The 16,440-nt window shown below is 36.5% G+C and overlaps 2 protein-coding genes across 2 annotated transcripts; both read right to left on the bottom strand.

Moving 5' to 3' along the window:
* Window positions 1–2,347: 2,347 nt before the first annotated feature.
* On the bottom strand, window positions 2,348–15,971 carry LOC134648689 (solute carrier family 25 member 35-like). Its single transcript, XM_063503193.1, has 6 exons — window positions 15,776–15,971; window positions 5,025–5,281; window positions 4,418–4,577; window positions 3,876–3,966; window positions 3,156–3,374; window positions 2,348–2,545 (listed from the first exon to the last, which is right to left on the bottom strand). The coding sequence occupies exons 2-6, from the start codon at window positions 5,279–5,281 to the stop codon at window positions 2,352–2,354; spliced, it is 921 nt and encodes a 306-aa protein (XP_063359263.1). The 5' UTR covers window positions 15,776–15,971; the 3' UTR covers window positions 2,348–2,351.
* On the bottom strand, window positions 11,337–15,255 carry LOC134649197 (solute carrier family 25 member 35-like). Its single transcript, XM_063503915.1, has 4 exons — window positions 14,810–15,255; window positions 13,806–14,132; window positions 12,599–12,741; window positions 11,337–11,540 (listed from the first exon to the last, which is right to left on the bottom strand). The coding sequence occupies exons 1-4, from the start codon at window positions 15,046–15,048 to the stop codon at window positions 11,344–11,346; spliced, it is 906 nt and encodes a 301-aa protein (XP_063359985.1). The 5' UTR covers window positions 15,049–15,255; the 3' UTR covers window positions 11,337–11,343.
* Window positions 15,972–16,440: the final 469 nt, after the last annotated feature.

The following is a 16,440-nucleotide window of genomic DNA, read 5'->3' as shown; positions in this document are numbered from 1 at the left end:
GATCTCTAAGATTCAATACAAAACCAGAATTTTACAAAATTCTAGGGATTGACAAGAAAACCTGGCGCAGTCTGTACAAATACTTCGACCGGTCAGCCCCATTGCACATCTTGATAATAATCGAAGGTGGGTGCCAAAAATATAGGTTAAGTACACCTTTTCAAATCGGAAAAGGACACTTCCCTTTAAAGAAAAATGTATTTGTAAGAAAATAAATTGCCTTATAATTATAACCTTAATAGGTTTAGCTTTTTTCCTCGTCCAATTCTATAAGTACTTACTATATTTCATAATATATTAATAGAAATAATATATTAATATAAGAATAAAAAAGGTAGAATATCGTAAAATGCTGTAACACCAATATTCTCAAGCCATTTAATGAATCCGTCGCTTAGATCTCTTGGACATTTTTTTTTAATATTTGAAGATGATTTCTTGTAATTAAAAGTAGCTAGAATTTTATATGTTATATATATATAGGGAATATTAAAAATTCTGAAACGCATAATGTTATTATTAAAATTAAATGATTTTTATAACTTGCTGGAGGTAGTTTTTAAGATATTTTAAGGACGATAGAAATGCCAAATTGTTTTAAGAAAGACGCGGATTCAATTCTTAAATGTGACGTTCCACGAAGATACCTTTTAATAAACAAACACAATAGGATATTCTGTTTGCAAACAATAGTGTAGAATGAAAAATATGTACTTATGTAAAAATTATAATATATTATTGCCGACGCAGTGTAATGACAACAATTTTATGCCATTAAAATAAATATTTGCTGAACTAAAGTTTGTTTCATTCTAACTGCTGTTTGATTTCCTATGAACCTTTAGTTACGTCACATTCTAAACAGAGTTCTATTGCTAGAACCATAATTTTTAAATGAAGCATCAATCGAGGTATCGTGGTTTATTTTCTAGTCTATGTTAAATGGTTATAATAAAATTATAAACAAAATAAAATTTCGTAAGTATAAAAAAATAGAATTCATATCACTTATTATAATTATATGGAATGATTTAAAAACTTCTATGTTTATAATTAGTTATTTTGTTCACATCTCTCTTAAAATCTAAAACCCTGGGGGCCGATTTTTGAATTTCGAACGTTCGAATTTAAAAGCGAGTGGTCGAAAATACTCGTATACGAAAATTTGTCACGATTTTTTTCGCATGATCCTAATAATACCTATTTTTGAAAGTCACCATTCGACCGTGTAGTGATTGACTTTCGATGGTAAGCACTTAAAAAATATTTATATTTCAATCAAAAACTAGCTAATCTAATAAACACATAAAATCTAATAAATTAATTCCTTTAAGATATTTTTTATTGGCGGCATATAATACAAATATGTGACTAAAATTGTGGATTCCTACTTTCTACTGATAGAATTGAATACGAGTGGTCAATACCACTCGATTCTCAAATCCTATCAGTAGAATTTCAAAAATAGCATTTCATCGTTTTTCACTGATTTTCGAGTGACGAAATCGAATAGTCGAGATTCAAAAATCGGCCCCCTGATAAATTTTCATAAGTTTCATAACCCTTATTAATATTATAAGAGGGTTCCTATGACGACCATAAGCACGATGATCACATTTATATAGGTACCTATTTTAGGATTCTTCAAAACTACGACCCGCGAATCACATAATGAAATGGAAGCAGGAGTCTGACAATAGTATTTTATACAATCGTGATAAATAATGGATAGCTTTTCAGTCGAGTACCGTGTTTAGGCAACGAAGCTTGCTGAGTTGCCTAAGGAAGGTACGAGATTGAAAAGCTTGATTAAGTATATCACTATTGTATAGAATACTTTTTCTACGAGTCAACAAAAAAATACTTAAAACTAGTAGAAGAATCATATATGTAGGTAAAAAAACCAAAAGTATACAGCTAAGATGCGCGAGCTGCCGCGATACCTTCATACTCGTCGGCCGGTTTGTCAAAGACACCTTCTCGTAACTCATGAGGCCCTGGTACTTGCTCCGCGCTTTCGATTGGTCAATTTCATTATAGTTGACTAAACTGTATCGAAATCAATATTATAGTTGCTTAAACAGTATCGAAATGAATATTATAGTTGAGTTGGGGTCCCATAGTGAAAAAAGTATGCGATTTAACTTTGGTATACGAAGTCTTAATTCAAGCATTGCAGTCGACGAGTAGAAAAAGACCTTTGTCGTGGCCAGACAAAGGTCAAAAAGTTTCATTCGGATTCATTCACAATGACGCGCAAATTTGTCAAATCTAACCTTTAATAGCATGACAATACGAACCAAAGCACGTGTCTTCGTGAAAGCCATGATGTATAGACTAGACTTGCATGGCTATCTCCTCAAACAACCTTCTAAGATCTTCAGCTGATCCCAACACACTAATAGTAGAACGGTGTGTGGCCCTAGCCTCATGTAGTTGGCCCCCGTGCCTTTGTACAGCGAGCTGACGCCTTCTGAACGCACCATCTTGTAGAAGCAGTCCACCATACCAGAGTATAGCTTGCCGCGATTTTTTGCGTCCACCGCTGAAAAGAATGTGAAATCGTTAGACATATAATGGTCAAACAAATATTTTCAGTAGAAAAAGGGCGGCAAATTTGAAAAATCGCGGGTTAGCAACACTACGTTTGAATTGTTCGAAAATCGCGTGTCATTTATATCTTATCTGTATAACTGTTTTGTTTACTCATCGTTGCTCGATATATTATACATCATTACTGCTTTTGTGCGTTTCCTAATAGGGCTGTCATGCTTTAGTTTGCTTTACATTGCTACTGACATATCCAGCTTGACGGACTATAGTTCTCCACTGCTAGGTTTTCTTGGTCCTCATATTTATTTCTCCGTTTGTAGCTTCAACTTTATATCTAATCTTATCTTTTTTTAGGTACACTACCCAAAAATTGCGACCCTGAAACCCTGCTTCAGTCGATAGGGGTGTTTCCCGGCGTTATAATTATTACACTCCCAGAAAGTTTCTAATTTCTACCATCTATCTAATCTTGTGAGAATCTTAGGGGGGGCATTTACATTGTATGTAAAATGTGAGCTCCAGGGTAGGTACACTCAGTACAGTCCCCCCCTGCCTACGCCCATGCATTTTAGTACCGGAATAAAAACAGTGTAAGAACTTACGTTGGTTAGACAGTCTCGTCGCCACGACATCAAACGGATTGAGACAGGCTGTCATAACCAGCCCGCCAAGATTAGCCCCAGCAAACGACAGAAGTACAGGCGAGTCTACCATCCAGCCGTGTGATACGAGCCACTCTTTAGCGTAAGAGAAGGAGACCATTTGGGACGCGCTGCCAACAGCGCCGCGGGGGATTTGAGGTTGCACGCCGCGGAATAAACCTGGAAAAAAAACAGATTTTTGATCGATTTCCGTACTTTTTACCTTTTACCTACCTGACTTCAGCCACAATACATACCTGCCTATAATAACACCGCAATTCGGCAATCGTCGAAGCAATTTTAACACAGGAACTCTAGTGAACAAGTGCTTTTTCAGAAGTTACGATTTTTTAAGCCAGAATATTTTCATTCCCCTCTTGCGGTAGCAGCATGGTTGCGTTATTGTCACTCTCGCACATGTAGGTATGTGTATTTGTTAGAACGTGACACGCATAGTGACAGGCGATAAAAATACGACCGTGCTACTGCCGCTGGTCTTGCCCTGTAAGAGTATCTGCTCCAATAACTAGTACTTGAATTTTCTTTATTCAATTTAAATTTTCTTTTAAATATTCTAGTTGCCTTCTTTTTTATTGTGTTCGAGATTTCTAAAGACGCCATTATGAATTAGTTGCTTTGGCCCCAGAGGTATATACCTATTAAGTATCTAGAACTTATTACCTTTAAATCCTTCCTTAGCGTAAATATCGCCTAGTGCTTCAAAAGTCCCAGTATGCTTGTGCTGATGTCCCACGGAGATCGCCTGTGCAGCCTTAAACCAATAAAATAAGGTTTTTACTATTAGATTACATATATCATTATTGGTACAACATAAACAACGAAATTTGTTTGAAAAAAAAAATCCGAATCGTTAGGCTTAGACAGGCCCTTGCCTAATTCTTTTTTGCCACTGATCTACCTATATGTTGAGTTATGACTAGACACATTTTATAGTGTTTTAATGATTGCAGACGAAAGTTAAAGAGCCTTTAGCGTCACCGACGCCGGCCGCCGCCGCACACTTCAGTAGGTACCTATTGACGTTTGGCCATTGGCGTCTGTGGTCAGCTGGACTGAGTTGGATGAACGCGGAGTGCGAGGCACAGGACAGGAGCGGATGGCGACGTCTCACGAAGGCCCTCTGTACCAATGGGGTACCATAGGACGACAAGTCTGTGGACTCTGGTTTTAGGCTACGGCGTTCTCATGTGTCATATCCATACCTGTGCTTGTAATCGTGTCTTGACTAGAAAGAACGGCGTGCCAGCGATGGAGCCCAGAGCGCCACCGATGCCAGCCGCCGCCGCGCCCTTCAGTATTGACGTTCGACCATTGCCGTCCGTGGTAAGGCCGCGGCGTTCGCATATCCGGAACACTCCTAATCTGAAATTATCAAATTTATTTTCTCGTACAATTCCTATTTATAAAGCTGATTCGAGACTTAGATGCAAAGTTGAAACAATCAGTCAAGGTAAATCTATATTTTTCTTCAATAAAAAGCAGCCGGGAAAGACCTATCAATAATGATATATCTAACGTAAAATTCCGAAGTGTTCATTCCGAAACTAGAGAATGTCTACTCAACTTACCTAAAAGTACTTATTAAGAAAGTACTGGAACCCAGGAACCATCGCACTTGAATGAACCCCTTTGCAAAGATCCAAATCCCGCGTTTTCCGCAATAACAAACAGCCCATACGGCACACTCTTATTGTAATGTATCTCGTGTCTTTTAGCTCTCAACTTCCCCTGAAGTTGGAGTCCGGTCTTCATCACTTCTACAGTGTTGGTAAAAACTTTAGGTACATAGAAATTGTCTACTTAACTTACCTAAAAGTATTAAGAAAGAACTGGAACCCAACCATAGCACTTAAACCCCTCTGCAGCGATCCAAACCCTTCATTTTTCGCAATAACGAACAATCCGTGCGGTACACTCTTATAATGTATCTTATGTCCTTTAGCTTTCAATTCTCCCTGGAGTTGGAGTCGCGTTTTGACCACTTCTATGGGGTTGGTGAAGACGGTCGCAAACATGGCGGACGTGCCGCCCATTAGCATGTCGGTGGCGTCGCGTGCGAGCGCCATCTAGGGAGATCGAAACGTGAAAATATCAATTTAAAGATTTATTAGAAGGCGTGGCCTGAGAAAAATCTTGCGTCGATCTGCGGCAGCTGAAGTAGATGTTCTCGTAGATTATTTTAGTATGTAGTGCCAAAAGTTGACGTTTGATAATTCAGTTAGGTACCACAAAACATATTATAGCGCTATACTAACACACATTTAAGTGCTCGATTTTATCTTAGACGCCTCTACTACAAATGTTGCGTTCCATAAGTCTTTAACTTTCACAAGTAACCAAATTTGAGCTTCCAAGGTTTGACCTTAACCCTTTGCTGACAGTTCAAAAATTACAATCGAATGTCAAGTCTTACTGATCGAAAATAGAACACATTGTTTGAACTGCCGTATGTGGGAAATATATCCCTTAGCCTGGTAAAGGGTTAACAGGGCGTGTTAATTAAGCTTTTATTTACATATATTGAAATTATACGGATTTTGAATGTAATTATGTGGTTCACTTTACAAATTGTATTTAATGTAGTGAATAAGTAGGTGAAGATTGGCGGGGAATAAATAAAATACCTAAAAATAGTAATGTCAGCAGTAATTTATTCAATAAATTATTTCAACAATAGTAAAATACATACTAAAAGGCACTAACAATAAAAGATATTTAGCTGTAGAAATATGGCATTAATTCTATTGAGATTTCTACGCAGACTCACAACATATAAATAAAAAATGATCATCAATTTTAAAATAATATATTTACGTAACCATTTAACATTTTACATTGAACATGATTCTATGATTTATTTATTTATGAATACCTAATAAATCAATATACATATATAAAATAGTATAATAGGTACATACCTAATTTCAAACTGATGAAACATTTTTCAACTTTTGTGCTTGTGTGCATTGCGTCTTACGTCTAAAGCAGCGTTTCTCATTTACCTACTATCGAAGCAAGTGTTTATTAACCAAACGAATGAACTTATTGCTCGCTCAGAACTGTTCAGATACCAGAGTAATAACAACGCGGCTTAATATATTACTTTAAATGTGAGCATAGCTATAGAGGGGCGCTAACAGATATGACATTTATATTCAAAACATCCAAATCTCATAATGATTTTCTCACAATCGATATGTAGGTAATAAAAGTAATAATGACGCAAATTACAATTACAATCACAATATAATCCGTCCATATCAAGAGACTACTTATTACTACGTTAACGGAATAGATGGTGTTAAGATATTTATTGCACATTTGAACACAATTTATATGTACATAGGTATAAATGTAAATAAATTTGGTATAAATACAAAACACTTAATCATAGACAACAGAACATACGTAGTCAGATATAATTTAATACGTCATACCTACGTACTTTAATCTCTTTGTTTGAATCTCTTATATTTTAGAAGAGACAACATATGAACTGCTTTGGTACTAAATATTATATGTTAGGGCACATCCAAACCCTTTCTAAAATCTTAACCCTTTAATCGCTAAAGGCAACCATAGACGCGCACGGTTGTAGTTTAAAATGAACCTTCATACATACCAATAAGGTTTACGATGACGCGTAACAATAGAAGTGGCGTTCAAAAAGTTAAAGATTTGAACACATAATAAAAGGCAAAGTTAGCCTTTTGTAATTATAACTAAGAAAAACCGTCATTTTCATTCTACTTATTGTCCTAGAAATTAAAAGTCATTTTCAATTTGGTTATTTTGGTGACTATGTGATAATTTTAATCACTACATATATTATACGTTGCAATCTTTTCGAGAGATGGCGCCATACCTTTGGCCTAGTCCCGAGTAGATGGCGACACTTTTTAATATTTAACAAATTAAACACATATCACACATATTTGAATCTTCTGTCGAAAGATGGCAGTAAATTTACTGCGGCTACATAATTTATGTACTTTGACAATACACCTCTATTTCAAATTCTCTTTGTTACAAGTGACCGTCAAAGTAAAATAAAAAAACACATATTTATATCTAGGATAAAGTTAAATGCTGCATCGTTATAATATTATTCTCACTTTGGCATAGCAAATTAATACTGTGGTCACTGTTTAAAGTAGGAATTAAAAAATATCTGTAACCTACAATTTAACTAGGTTCATTGCGCAGGGCATTGTTGTGTCAAAACTAAGCTTTTTGGAAGGGATATACAAGTTCCTACCACGGTAATAACACAAATACCGTTTGCTAATTTAAAAAAATAACAACACATGATGAAGAAGATGCTTTCACAAGTTTCGTACTTAAAATGTACTCCCTTTTCGCTCATCTAATGTAGCAATTGGTGATAAAACAATTATTGTCTAGGAACTACGAGTAATACTTAACTAATATTACGAGTGGCATACGCCTTACGCATTACTTCTTAAGTACCAAAGGCAAATGATCACTGGGCTTAAAGCCATACAAACTGTAGTCCATTTCATATGGATCTCAAAATAATGTAAACAAAAAATCTTATGGTTACAATACATAATTCCACAGATAAAATGTTGTAAGTACCTCATTAGCAGAATGAACGAGTCACGTGTTTTTGTTTACATTGTTTTAATATCCATTTAAAATGTACCACCGGTATATTTACTACACGTATAAGCTAAACATGACCTTTTCTGATTATGAAATTTATGAAAGCAAACGCTTACAGCAAAAGACAAAACGATTTTATCTATAAGTGTAAGGCCTGAGTGGACGCTCGAAGCGGAGCGTTCGGCGGGGCGTGCAGCGTGGCGTCGGGCTCACAAGTGATTTGAGCAGCGTGCACTAAGGCCGCTCCTATACGCTTGCATTTGTTTAACATGCACGCCGCACGCCCCGCCTCGCTGCACGCCCAACTCGAGCGTCCACTCAGGCCTTTACACTAAGTATGTCGATATGGCAAGCTCCCGTAATGGGTTCACTTAGAACAATAGATTGGTATTTTACTTTGGTAATAAACATTATAGTATAATTTAAATACGATGTACCTATTGGTAATGGTAACGTTTAATAAGTAGGTAAGTACCGGTACCGGTAAAGGGTGGCCGGCTTGAACAACGTGCCCCATAGAGAAAAAACCTTTTTTTTCGTGTCTAAATTTTTTTTTCCTAACCAGAACACCGATTTTGTTACACTTTGTGTATCAATTTCAAGTGCCAAAGACGCAGTATTTTAAAGATAGTCGTATGCCGTAGGTAAGTCGGTCATACCTACTCGTGAAATTGTTATAGCGAGTGGGCACACATAGATGATTTACCTATAGATTGCAAATTTATTACTTGATAAAATACTTCTGTTTACACAATTAATACTCTATTGTTTCATTGGGTGGTATTTTATTGATTTAAACTAACAATATATTTAAGTACTCATTATTTAAACTAACAAAGAAAGTACCTAAGTGTACGGGATAATACTTTTACAGTACATATGGTGCTACTTACTTTCCCGAACTAGTGCGGGAAATAGCACTTTCCGTGCTATGTTGAAAGTTTAAAGTACCATATGTACTGTAAAACGTTGTACGATACACGTGCGAATAGGTAAATCGCAACTCGTGTCGATTTAAAACACTCCATTCGGTCGTGTTTTAATTTATCGCCACTCGTTTCGAATTTACTCTATTCCGCACTTGTATCGTAAATAACTATTTCCGTTCTAGTTTAAATAAAGTGTGGTTTTATAGTAACGATTACCTTAAGAATAATATTTAACGGGTATATTTGGCTATTCATTTATTACTTATATTCGATATTTATTTTACACTGATTTAGTACGAGAGGGAGTGATAGTAGGTTTTTTTTTATTATCTTCGATCTTATATTATAAGGAGCGTTCATAAACTGATAAGAACAGCACAGATCCCCGTTTTCTAGTGATTAGTTCTGAATTAGGCCACAAGGTGGCGGGGCCTTCAACGCAAACCATCCCTATCACAAATCACAACGCACGAATTATATTATGTACTTATCTTTTTCAAATGAAAAAGACACAAAATAGCGAGTAGTGCGATTTGCATTATTGAATTAAAAAAAATCTTAATACCTATTACATATGGAAGGTTTGTATATCAATGAACTATCATACATTATATTTATTGTATTATAAAATCCCTATTGGATTTTAAAAAACGCGTGAATCACATGGGGCGTAGATATCATTACCTACTTACGAATATTATACCTATTATCTAATCATTCGCACATTGAAATATTTAATATTGAATCTAACTTTTTATGCGTGGCAATTGTTTCATAAAAAAAATGCAATTAAAAAGAAACATGAATTTAGTTTATTTAATATTTAGAGCCCCTCCACGAAACCTTGTAACCTGTAAGGTAAACGTACTAGTGCTCGACATGCTAATTTCCAATAGATGACACCCTACTGTCACCTCTATTGACAATGACTTAAGTTTCAAGATGACATGTAGGGACCGCGTCGAGCACCAGTACGTTTACCTTAATGCCTACTAGTGAAAGATTTTTTTTGTTTAAATATCGCACTTTTCTATGAAACAAGTCTACTAATAATCAATTGACTAGGAACAGATCGACTTGAATTTTACGCTTAGAAAACTAACAAAATTGACTAAATACCGTAAGCAGGGGGCTGTCACTCCGCAGTTTAGGTACATTTGGCCGGCGCGCCCATCGGACAGGCGTATAGCAGGGGGCTGCCGCTCGGCGCGCACGATAGTCATGTCACGTGGCGCTCGCGCAAAATTGAAAATACACAATGGCTTCGAAACTTACTTCCGCGAGAATCAGACATGCTATCTTCGGATAAAAAATGTATGTTTACATAATCAACGTTTGTAATTCCTACATATTTATCTTCAAAACAATAAATCAGTGGGTATAGGTATAAAAACTTGTCAAGTGATAACCCCGTGCCGACACTCACAGCTCGGTCATAAAACTGCGGCGCGCAAAGGAGATTCACGGTTCGTGCGCGGTTATAAGTTTCAATTTTGCTTGCAGGCGGCGATATAGGTGTAATTTTAAAGTGTCATTCAATAGAACTTGCTAACAATGTAAACAAAAGTTACTAGTAAATTGACATTTAGTGTCAATTTTAGTATGGCGGTTTGTTTACATAGTTAGCAAGTTCTATTGAATGACATTTTATACCTAAACCTGACTTTTGTGAAGGAGTGAATTTTCTGTACGGTAGTACTATTAGTTATTCTGTGCCGTAAGGTCAAAACATGCCATACGGGCCGATTTTATGATGTAGTTTTTTTTGTTAGGATTTGTTAACATTTGGTGGATATACTTATAGATTACCTAATTTACCTATTCTGTAAAATATAAGCGCAATTTCACTATAGCTATATCCTGCTAAATGTTCATCGGAGTTACGAAAACGTATGTTTATTTTCGTAATTCAACGGAAAATTACATAATAATTATGTACTGTTGTGGACTTTCATTTTTTACTTTGATTTCGTAATTTCGACATTCCGACTAGAAAGCTTTTCAACAAAGAAGATAAATTTTACCCATAATGCAACGGAAAAAACTTCAACAGCAAAATAAAAATAGCTCCCTAAAAACCGGCCAAGTGCGAGTCGGACTCACGTTTCAAGGGTACATTAAGTCCGACTCACGATGACTGCATATTTCTAATATGTTTTCCTGTCATCTATAGGTAAAGAACTATTTCGTGTATTTTTTTCCAAATTTTAGACCCAGTAGTTTAGGAGATAAAGAGGGGGGGACAGACGCACCAGTGATCCTATAAGGGTTCCGTGTTTTCCTTTTGAGGTACGGAACCCTAAAAAAGTCTAACCACACCATACCAACAATGCTAAATCCTTAAATCAGCGGTCGGCAACCTTTTAGCAGCCAAGGGCCACATAGTAGGAAACGAAGTTGACGCGGGCCGCACTTTGTTAATATTTATGACTAGACTAGACATTGTCGTTTGTCAATATTACATACAAAATAGACAGGGAGGCTCGCGGGCCGCAAGTGACAGGTTCACGGGCCGCGGGTTGCCGACCGCTGCCTTAAATCATCACGCCTTCTATCATACCAATGCTACATCATCACGCCTTCTCGAAACTCTTTTGTACATCTTTCAACATATCCCAAAACACGAGTAGGAGCACCGTGTGGGGCGCCTGGCGCAGGTAGGAAGGCCCCATGCCCTTGTAGAAGGCTAGCAGGCCCTCGGTGGCGGTGATTTTTTTGGCGCAATCCACTATGCCGCTGTAGAGGAGACCCTGGCCGTTTACGTCCACGGCTAAAAAAAAAATATAGCTGGTCAAGCAAATCTTGTCAGTAAAAAAGGCGCGAAATTCAAATTTTCTACGGGACGATATCCCTTCGCGTCATTTTTCAAATTTGCCGCCTTTTTCTACTGACAAAATTTGTTATTTGAAAACTTACCCTGGCAAATATGTAATAATTATTAGGTTATTTGTATTTAAAGTATCAAATCAATACTGACATATAATAGTGATAGTGGCTTGTAAATTAGAATCTTAATACTATCACGATAGTTTTTTTTTAACGACATTGTTGCTCTGGCACGTGCCGTGAAGACGGGAGCTGATGGCTATGCAAGTATGCATAAAAGAAACAAAGGCTTTTGTTTAGCAGATAGGGCCCGTGTCAAAAAAATCATCTCAGAAAATTCATACTATACAATCACATAAGTATCTATCTCTCGATTTTAGTCCGTATTCCGATAGCATACGGCTGAAATTACCTTCGTAGTTAATGCTAAATTAAATCTCAAGCTTTTCATAGCGCTCTTAATATTGTATATCTTAACTTTGACCCTTATAACAATATGATAAGGTTGAAATTACCTTGGTTAAATGACGAGATTGTTCTCGTCATAATAACATCCATTGGTGTCGAAGAGATATTAGTTTCCCTAAGTTGCTGGCTACAAATTTTCGACCCTAATATAAATGAAATAAGGTTGAAATTACCTTGGTTATACAATCTCGTCATAATGACGTCCATAGGCGTCAAGGAGATGGTCTTCATCACGGCCCCTAAGTTGCTGGCTACTTTCGATCCTAATATAAATATAATAAGGTTGGAATTACCTTGGTTATACAATCTCGTCATAATGACAATAGGCGTCAAGGAGATGGTCTTCATCACGGCCCCTAAGTTGCTGGCTACAAATTTTCGACCCTAATATAAATGAAATAAGGTTGGAATTACCTTGGTTATACAATCTCGTCATAATGACGTCCATTGGCGTCAAGGAGATGGTTTTCACCACGGCCCCTATGTTGCTGGCTACTTTCGATCCTAATATAAATAAAATAAGGTTGAAATTACCTTGGTTATACAATCTCGTCATAATGACATCCATAGGCGTCAAGGAGATGGTTTTCACCACGGCCCCTATGTTGCTGGCGACGAATGCCGATAAATACTTCGACTGTTGGAACATGTCGTTATCGTCCATCCATTCTTTACATCTGAAAAAAAAAAAAATGAGAAATTAGTTTGAAAACACAGTGTTTTAAACACTGAGTCACTTTGATGCCCTAAAAACTAGGGCATAAAGTTCAAAATCCAGGGCTGTGGATAGACGATAGTGGGCCAGCGAATCGTATCACGAAAAAATGCGGCAATTTCAAAAAAGCATTACGTGGCAGTAATATAACTATGAAATGAAATGACAGCTTAGAAGTAACAGCTTATTTGATACATGAAATAAATAATTTAATTAAAACAATTACTTCAAGAGACTACTTAATAGTATAATAGTGTGTTACAAGGGATCAAAATGATATATTTCCGTCAAGGGCGTACATTGAATCCTGAATGAAGCGATGGATTCTAGTAGAATCCTGAGCGTAATGAGGGATTCAAGTGTTAACGCCCAAGACGAAATAATTTTGATACCGTCACCGTGTGACACATAGTGCTTTTCACATCAACTATGAGGAAAACAAAAAAATCTTAGTGTTGACACAATCTGATGCTTAAACATTATTTAAGCTAAAAAAGAATGTGCAAAAAAATTTAAAAATAGTGTGCTAGAACGGAAAAGTGTTACTTTGATCCCTCCTAGCAGGGAGGAAAAGTGTCACTTTGATCCCTCCTAGCAGGGAAGAAAAAGCTCTTTTCCGAATAGGTGGTGTGAAAACTCCATTTCTTATCTCTTCCTTGACACTTTTATCTGGTTAGTCTTTCTCTATGGCTGGCACTGTTATACATGTATTTATTTATGTATGTATGTTTATTGTGTGTTTTTACCTACATGTATTATTATTTAGTTTATTTTTATTGCATGGTAATTTGTTTAGTAGGTAATTATCTGTGTATATAGTGATAGGTTTCTTACATTGCATTTATAACACCTACAGACATATGTAAATATATTAATTTCCGCTACCCAAAGGTAGACTCTGGAAGAGATGGATTTTTAGCGATAAGACCGCCTGTTGTATTTCTAATTTTTTTGTGTTGTTCTGTGTGGAATTATGAGTATTTGTATTGTATTGTAACTTATTATATTAAGAACCAAAATACTCACACAGCATAAGAAGCAATCTGCGTCGCTGATCCTATTGAGTTCCTGATCATCATTCCATGAGCGCCTCTCCATAGGCCTCCCAGCCCATTTTTCTTATAAATCTTCCTCATCGCATATGTCATACCCGTATGAGCATGCTGGGTACCAACGGCTATTCTTTCCGAAGAATAAGACATTAGCTGTGTCTTAACTAGCTGTAGCGGGCTGCCGAAGAAAGCTCCAATCATGCCGGCAAAAGCACCCATTACTAAACTGTTTGTGAACTTTGTGTTGTTCTTCTCATCTCTTAGCAAACCTTGGTTATCTGCTTGTTGGTATATGCCTAACCTGAAAATTAGAGTTTTGGTAGAGTGGATTAAACTTTATTTACTTTAAATCTGCAGATGTGTTAAAGATAAAAGCAATTTTAATGCCTACAATTGGTGAAAATAGAATATTTAATACAACATATATTGAATATAATTACCTACATATAAATATACATAGACATTTTTCTTTATTAAAATTCTAAGAGTAATAAATAGAACAAATAATAAAAAGCCTTAAAATAAAAATTACAAACTAAAATTAAATATACATATATTGAAATAAATACATATAAAACAAAGTAAGGATAATTCATATCCAGATAAACAAATAAAATAGTATATATTTTTCTATACATACTATACAAACATGTTACACTCTGTCAAACCATTTCCGTCAGTAGAAAAAAGCGGCAAATTTAAAAATGTCGGCATGAAGGGTAATAGTCACATAGAAAATTTGAATTTCGCGCCTTTTTCTACTGACAAAGTTGTTTGACCAGCTATATTTATTTTCAGTTGTAGGTAAGTACCTACCTATATTAAATATTGTTACCCTGCATACTTACCATATATATAGTTTAGTTTTAGTTTTACCAGCTATATTTATATTATTAGGAATAGACAAAAAACTTGTAATATGATTCACTAGTAAAACTTATTCACTAAATAAATTGAAACCATAACTACTGAACTTACCTTACACCATTAACCACTAACTGGAACCACAAAGCAGGCACAAGTCCCTTCTGTAACGCCGTCACTCCGTCATGTTTTACTATAGTGTACATAGCATGCGGTATATTCTTATAGTACACCGCATGCTGGCTCCGCGCCCGGAGCTCCCCTTGCAACTGCATGCGGGTCTTCACCACATCAAACGGGTTACTAAAGATAGCGGCACCTACACCCGCTATGCCACCCACCACAAAGTCCATATTGAAAAAATATGGACAGCGCTTTCAAGGTACGTAATACTTTTAGGTTAGGACTGGAGTTTTTTGTTTGCCATAACTGTAATGTTTGCCATCATCATTTGCTTTAGAAGCGTTTCTCTGAAACTGAAAAAGAGCATTATTTCAAGACGGTTAGGATAAATAAAATAAAATTTGTTTTAGTAAAGTTAAGTTAAAACATTTTCAGTTTCAGACAAAATCGTGTTAAGAGCAAATAGCAATAACACATGGCACAGCAAGTTTTAAGTCATTATTGGACAAATACATCCAGATTCGATGACTTTTTGATGATTACTTAGTTAATAATAAGCAATTTCTAAGCTGTGTTTAGTCTATGTCTATAACATAGGTTAAAATGAAGAACTCAGCCAAGAACTACATTATTTTTCTATGATATAATATATATATTTTCCTTGATAATTATAGAAGTTAATATAATTATCATTCTACTACACGCCGCAAGTAAGAAATCGACGTCGCTTTCATTTTATCACAAAGGCTTTCCCAAGAATTTTGAAATATAAAATTTGGTTCAGTACGTTTCAGTCACAAAAATAGATGAACCGCCGCATTCATTCCAAAAGCAGCGATCTTTGATCTCTGCACTACGGTATGACATAATATCAGAAATGCGCGAAATCATGCTCGTTTTAGCTAAAATATGCCGAGAATGCCGCAAAGTATTTTTTAAAGTTCGTTTGGGTCTTACCTTGGCTTCCTTTATTATTCACTCGAAATGTTCTGTTATCATATTGAATATTTACTAGCTGCGAACTCGTAGGGCCGCACGCCGCGCGGCCTGCGCTGGAGAATTCCATAGAAAATTCATTTTATAGCATGTTTGTTTCGTAATGAAAACTCTAAAGACGTCACATGTACGTCAAAGTGACAGAGATCAGCTGACGGCTGGCGGGCGGTGCGTTCAGAAGTTGTAATTTGGGTAAAAAAAATGGTTAAAGGGGTATGTATAGCCGGTCAAACCACTTTGTCAGTAGAAAAAGGCGCGAACTTCAAATTTTCTATGGGACAATTACCTTTCGCGCCTATTTTCTTTTAATTTGCCGCTTTTTTTAATGACAAGAACGCTGTACCAGAGTAGGTATAGCTAAAACGCACACCTTACTTTATTCAGTAGTTGACCACAGGGACGCAACTATAGAGCCACCCCACACTCGTGCGCGAATCGCGGCGCGGCGCAAGGCCGCGAACGCGAAGGCGAGTGTCAAGTGTGGAGTCGATTTCGCTGTCTGCGAAGATTGACTCCACTCCACACTCCCTCCACCCCCTCCGCCTTCCACACGAGTGTGGAGGGGGCTTTAGGTTTACTACGTATAGCTGCGTCCCTGTCTTCAGTTACTGAATTAAGTGTGTGAA

This window comes from Cydia amplana, chromosome 6 (genome assembly GCF_948474715.1).
Source record: "Cydia amplana chromosome 6, ilCydAmpl1.1, whole genome shotgun sequence".
Classification (NCBI taxonomy): Eukaryota; Metazoa; Arthropoda; class Insecta; order Lepidoptera; family Tortricidae; genus Cydia; species Cydia amplana.
Note: the sequence above shows the minus strand (reverse complement) of the source record. Positions and strands in the feature narration are given on the sequence as shown.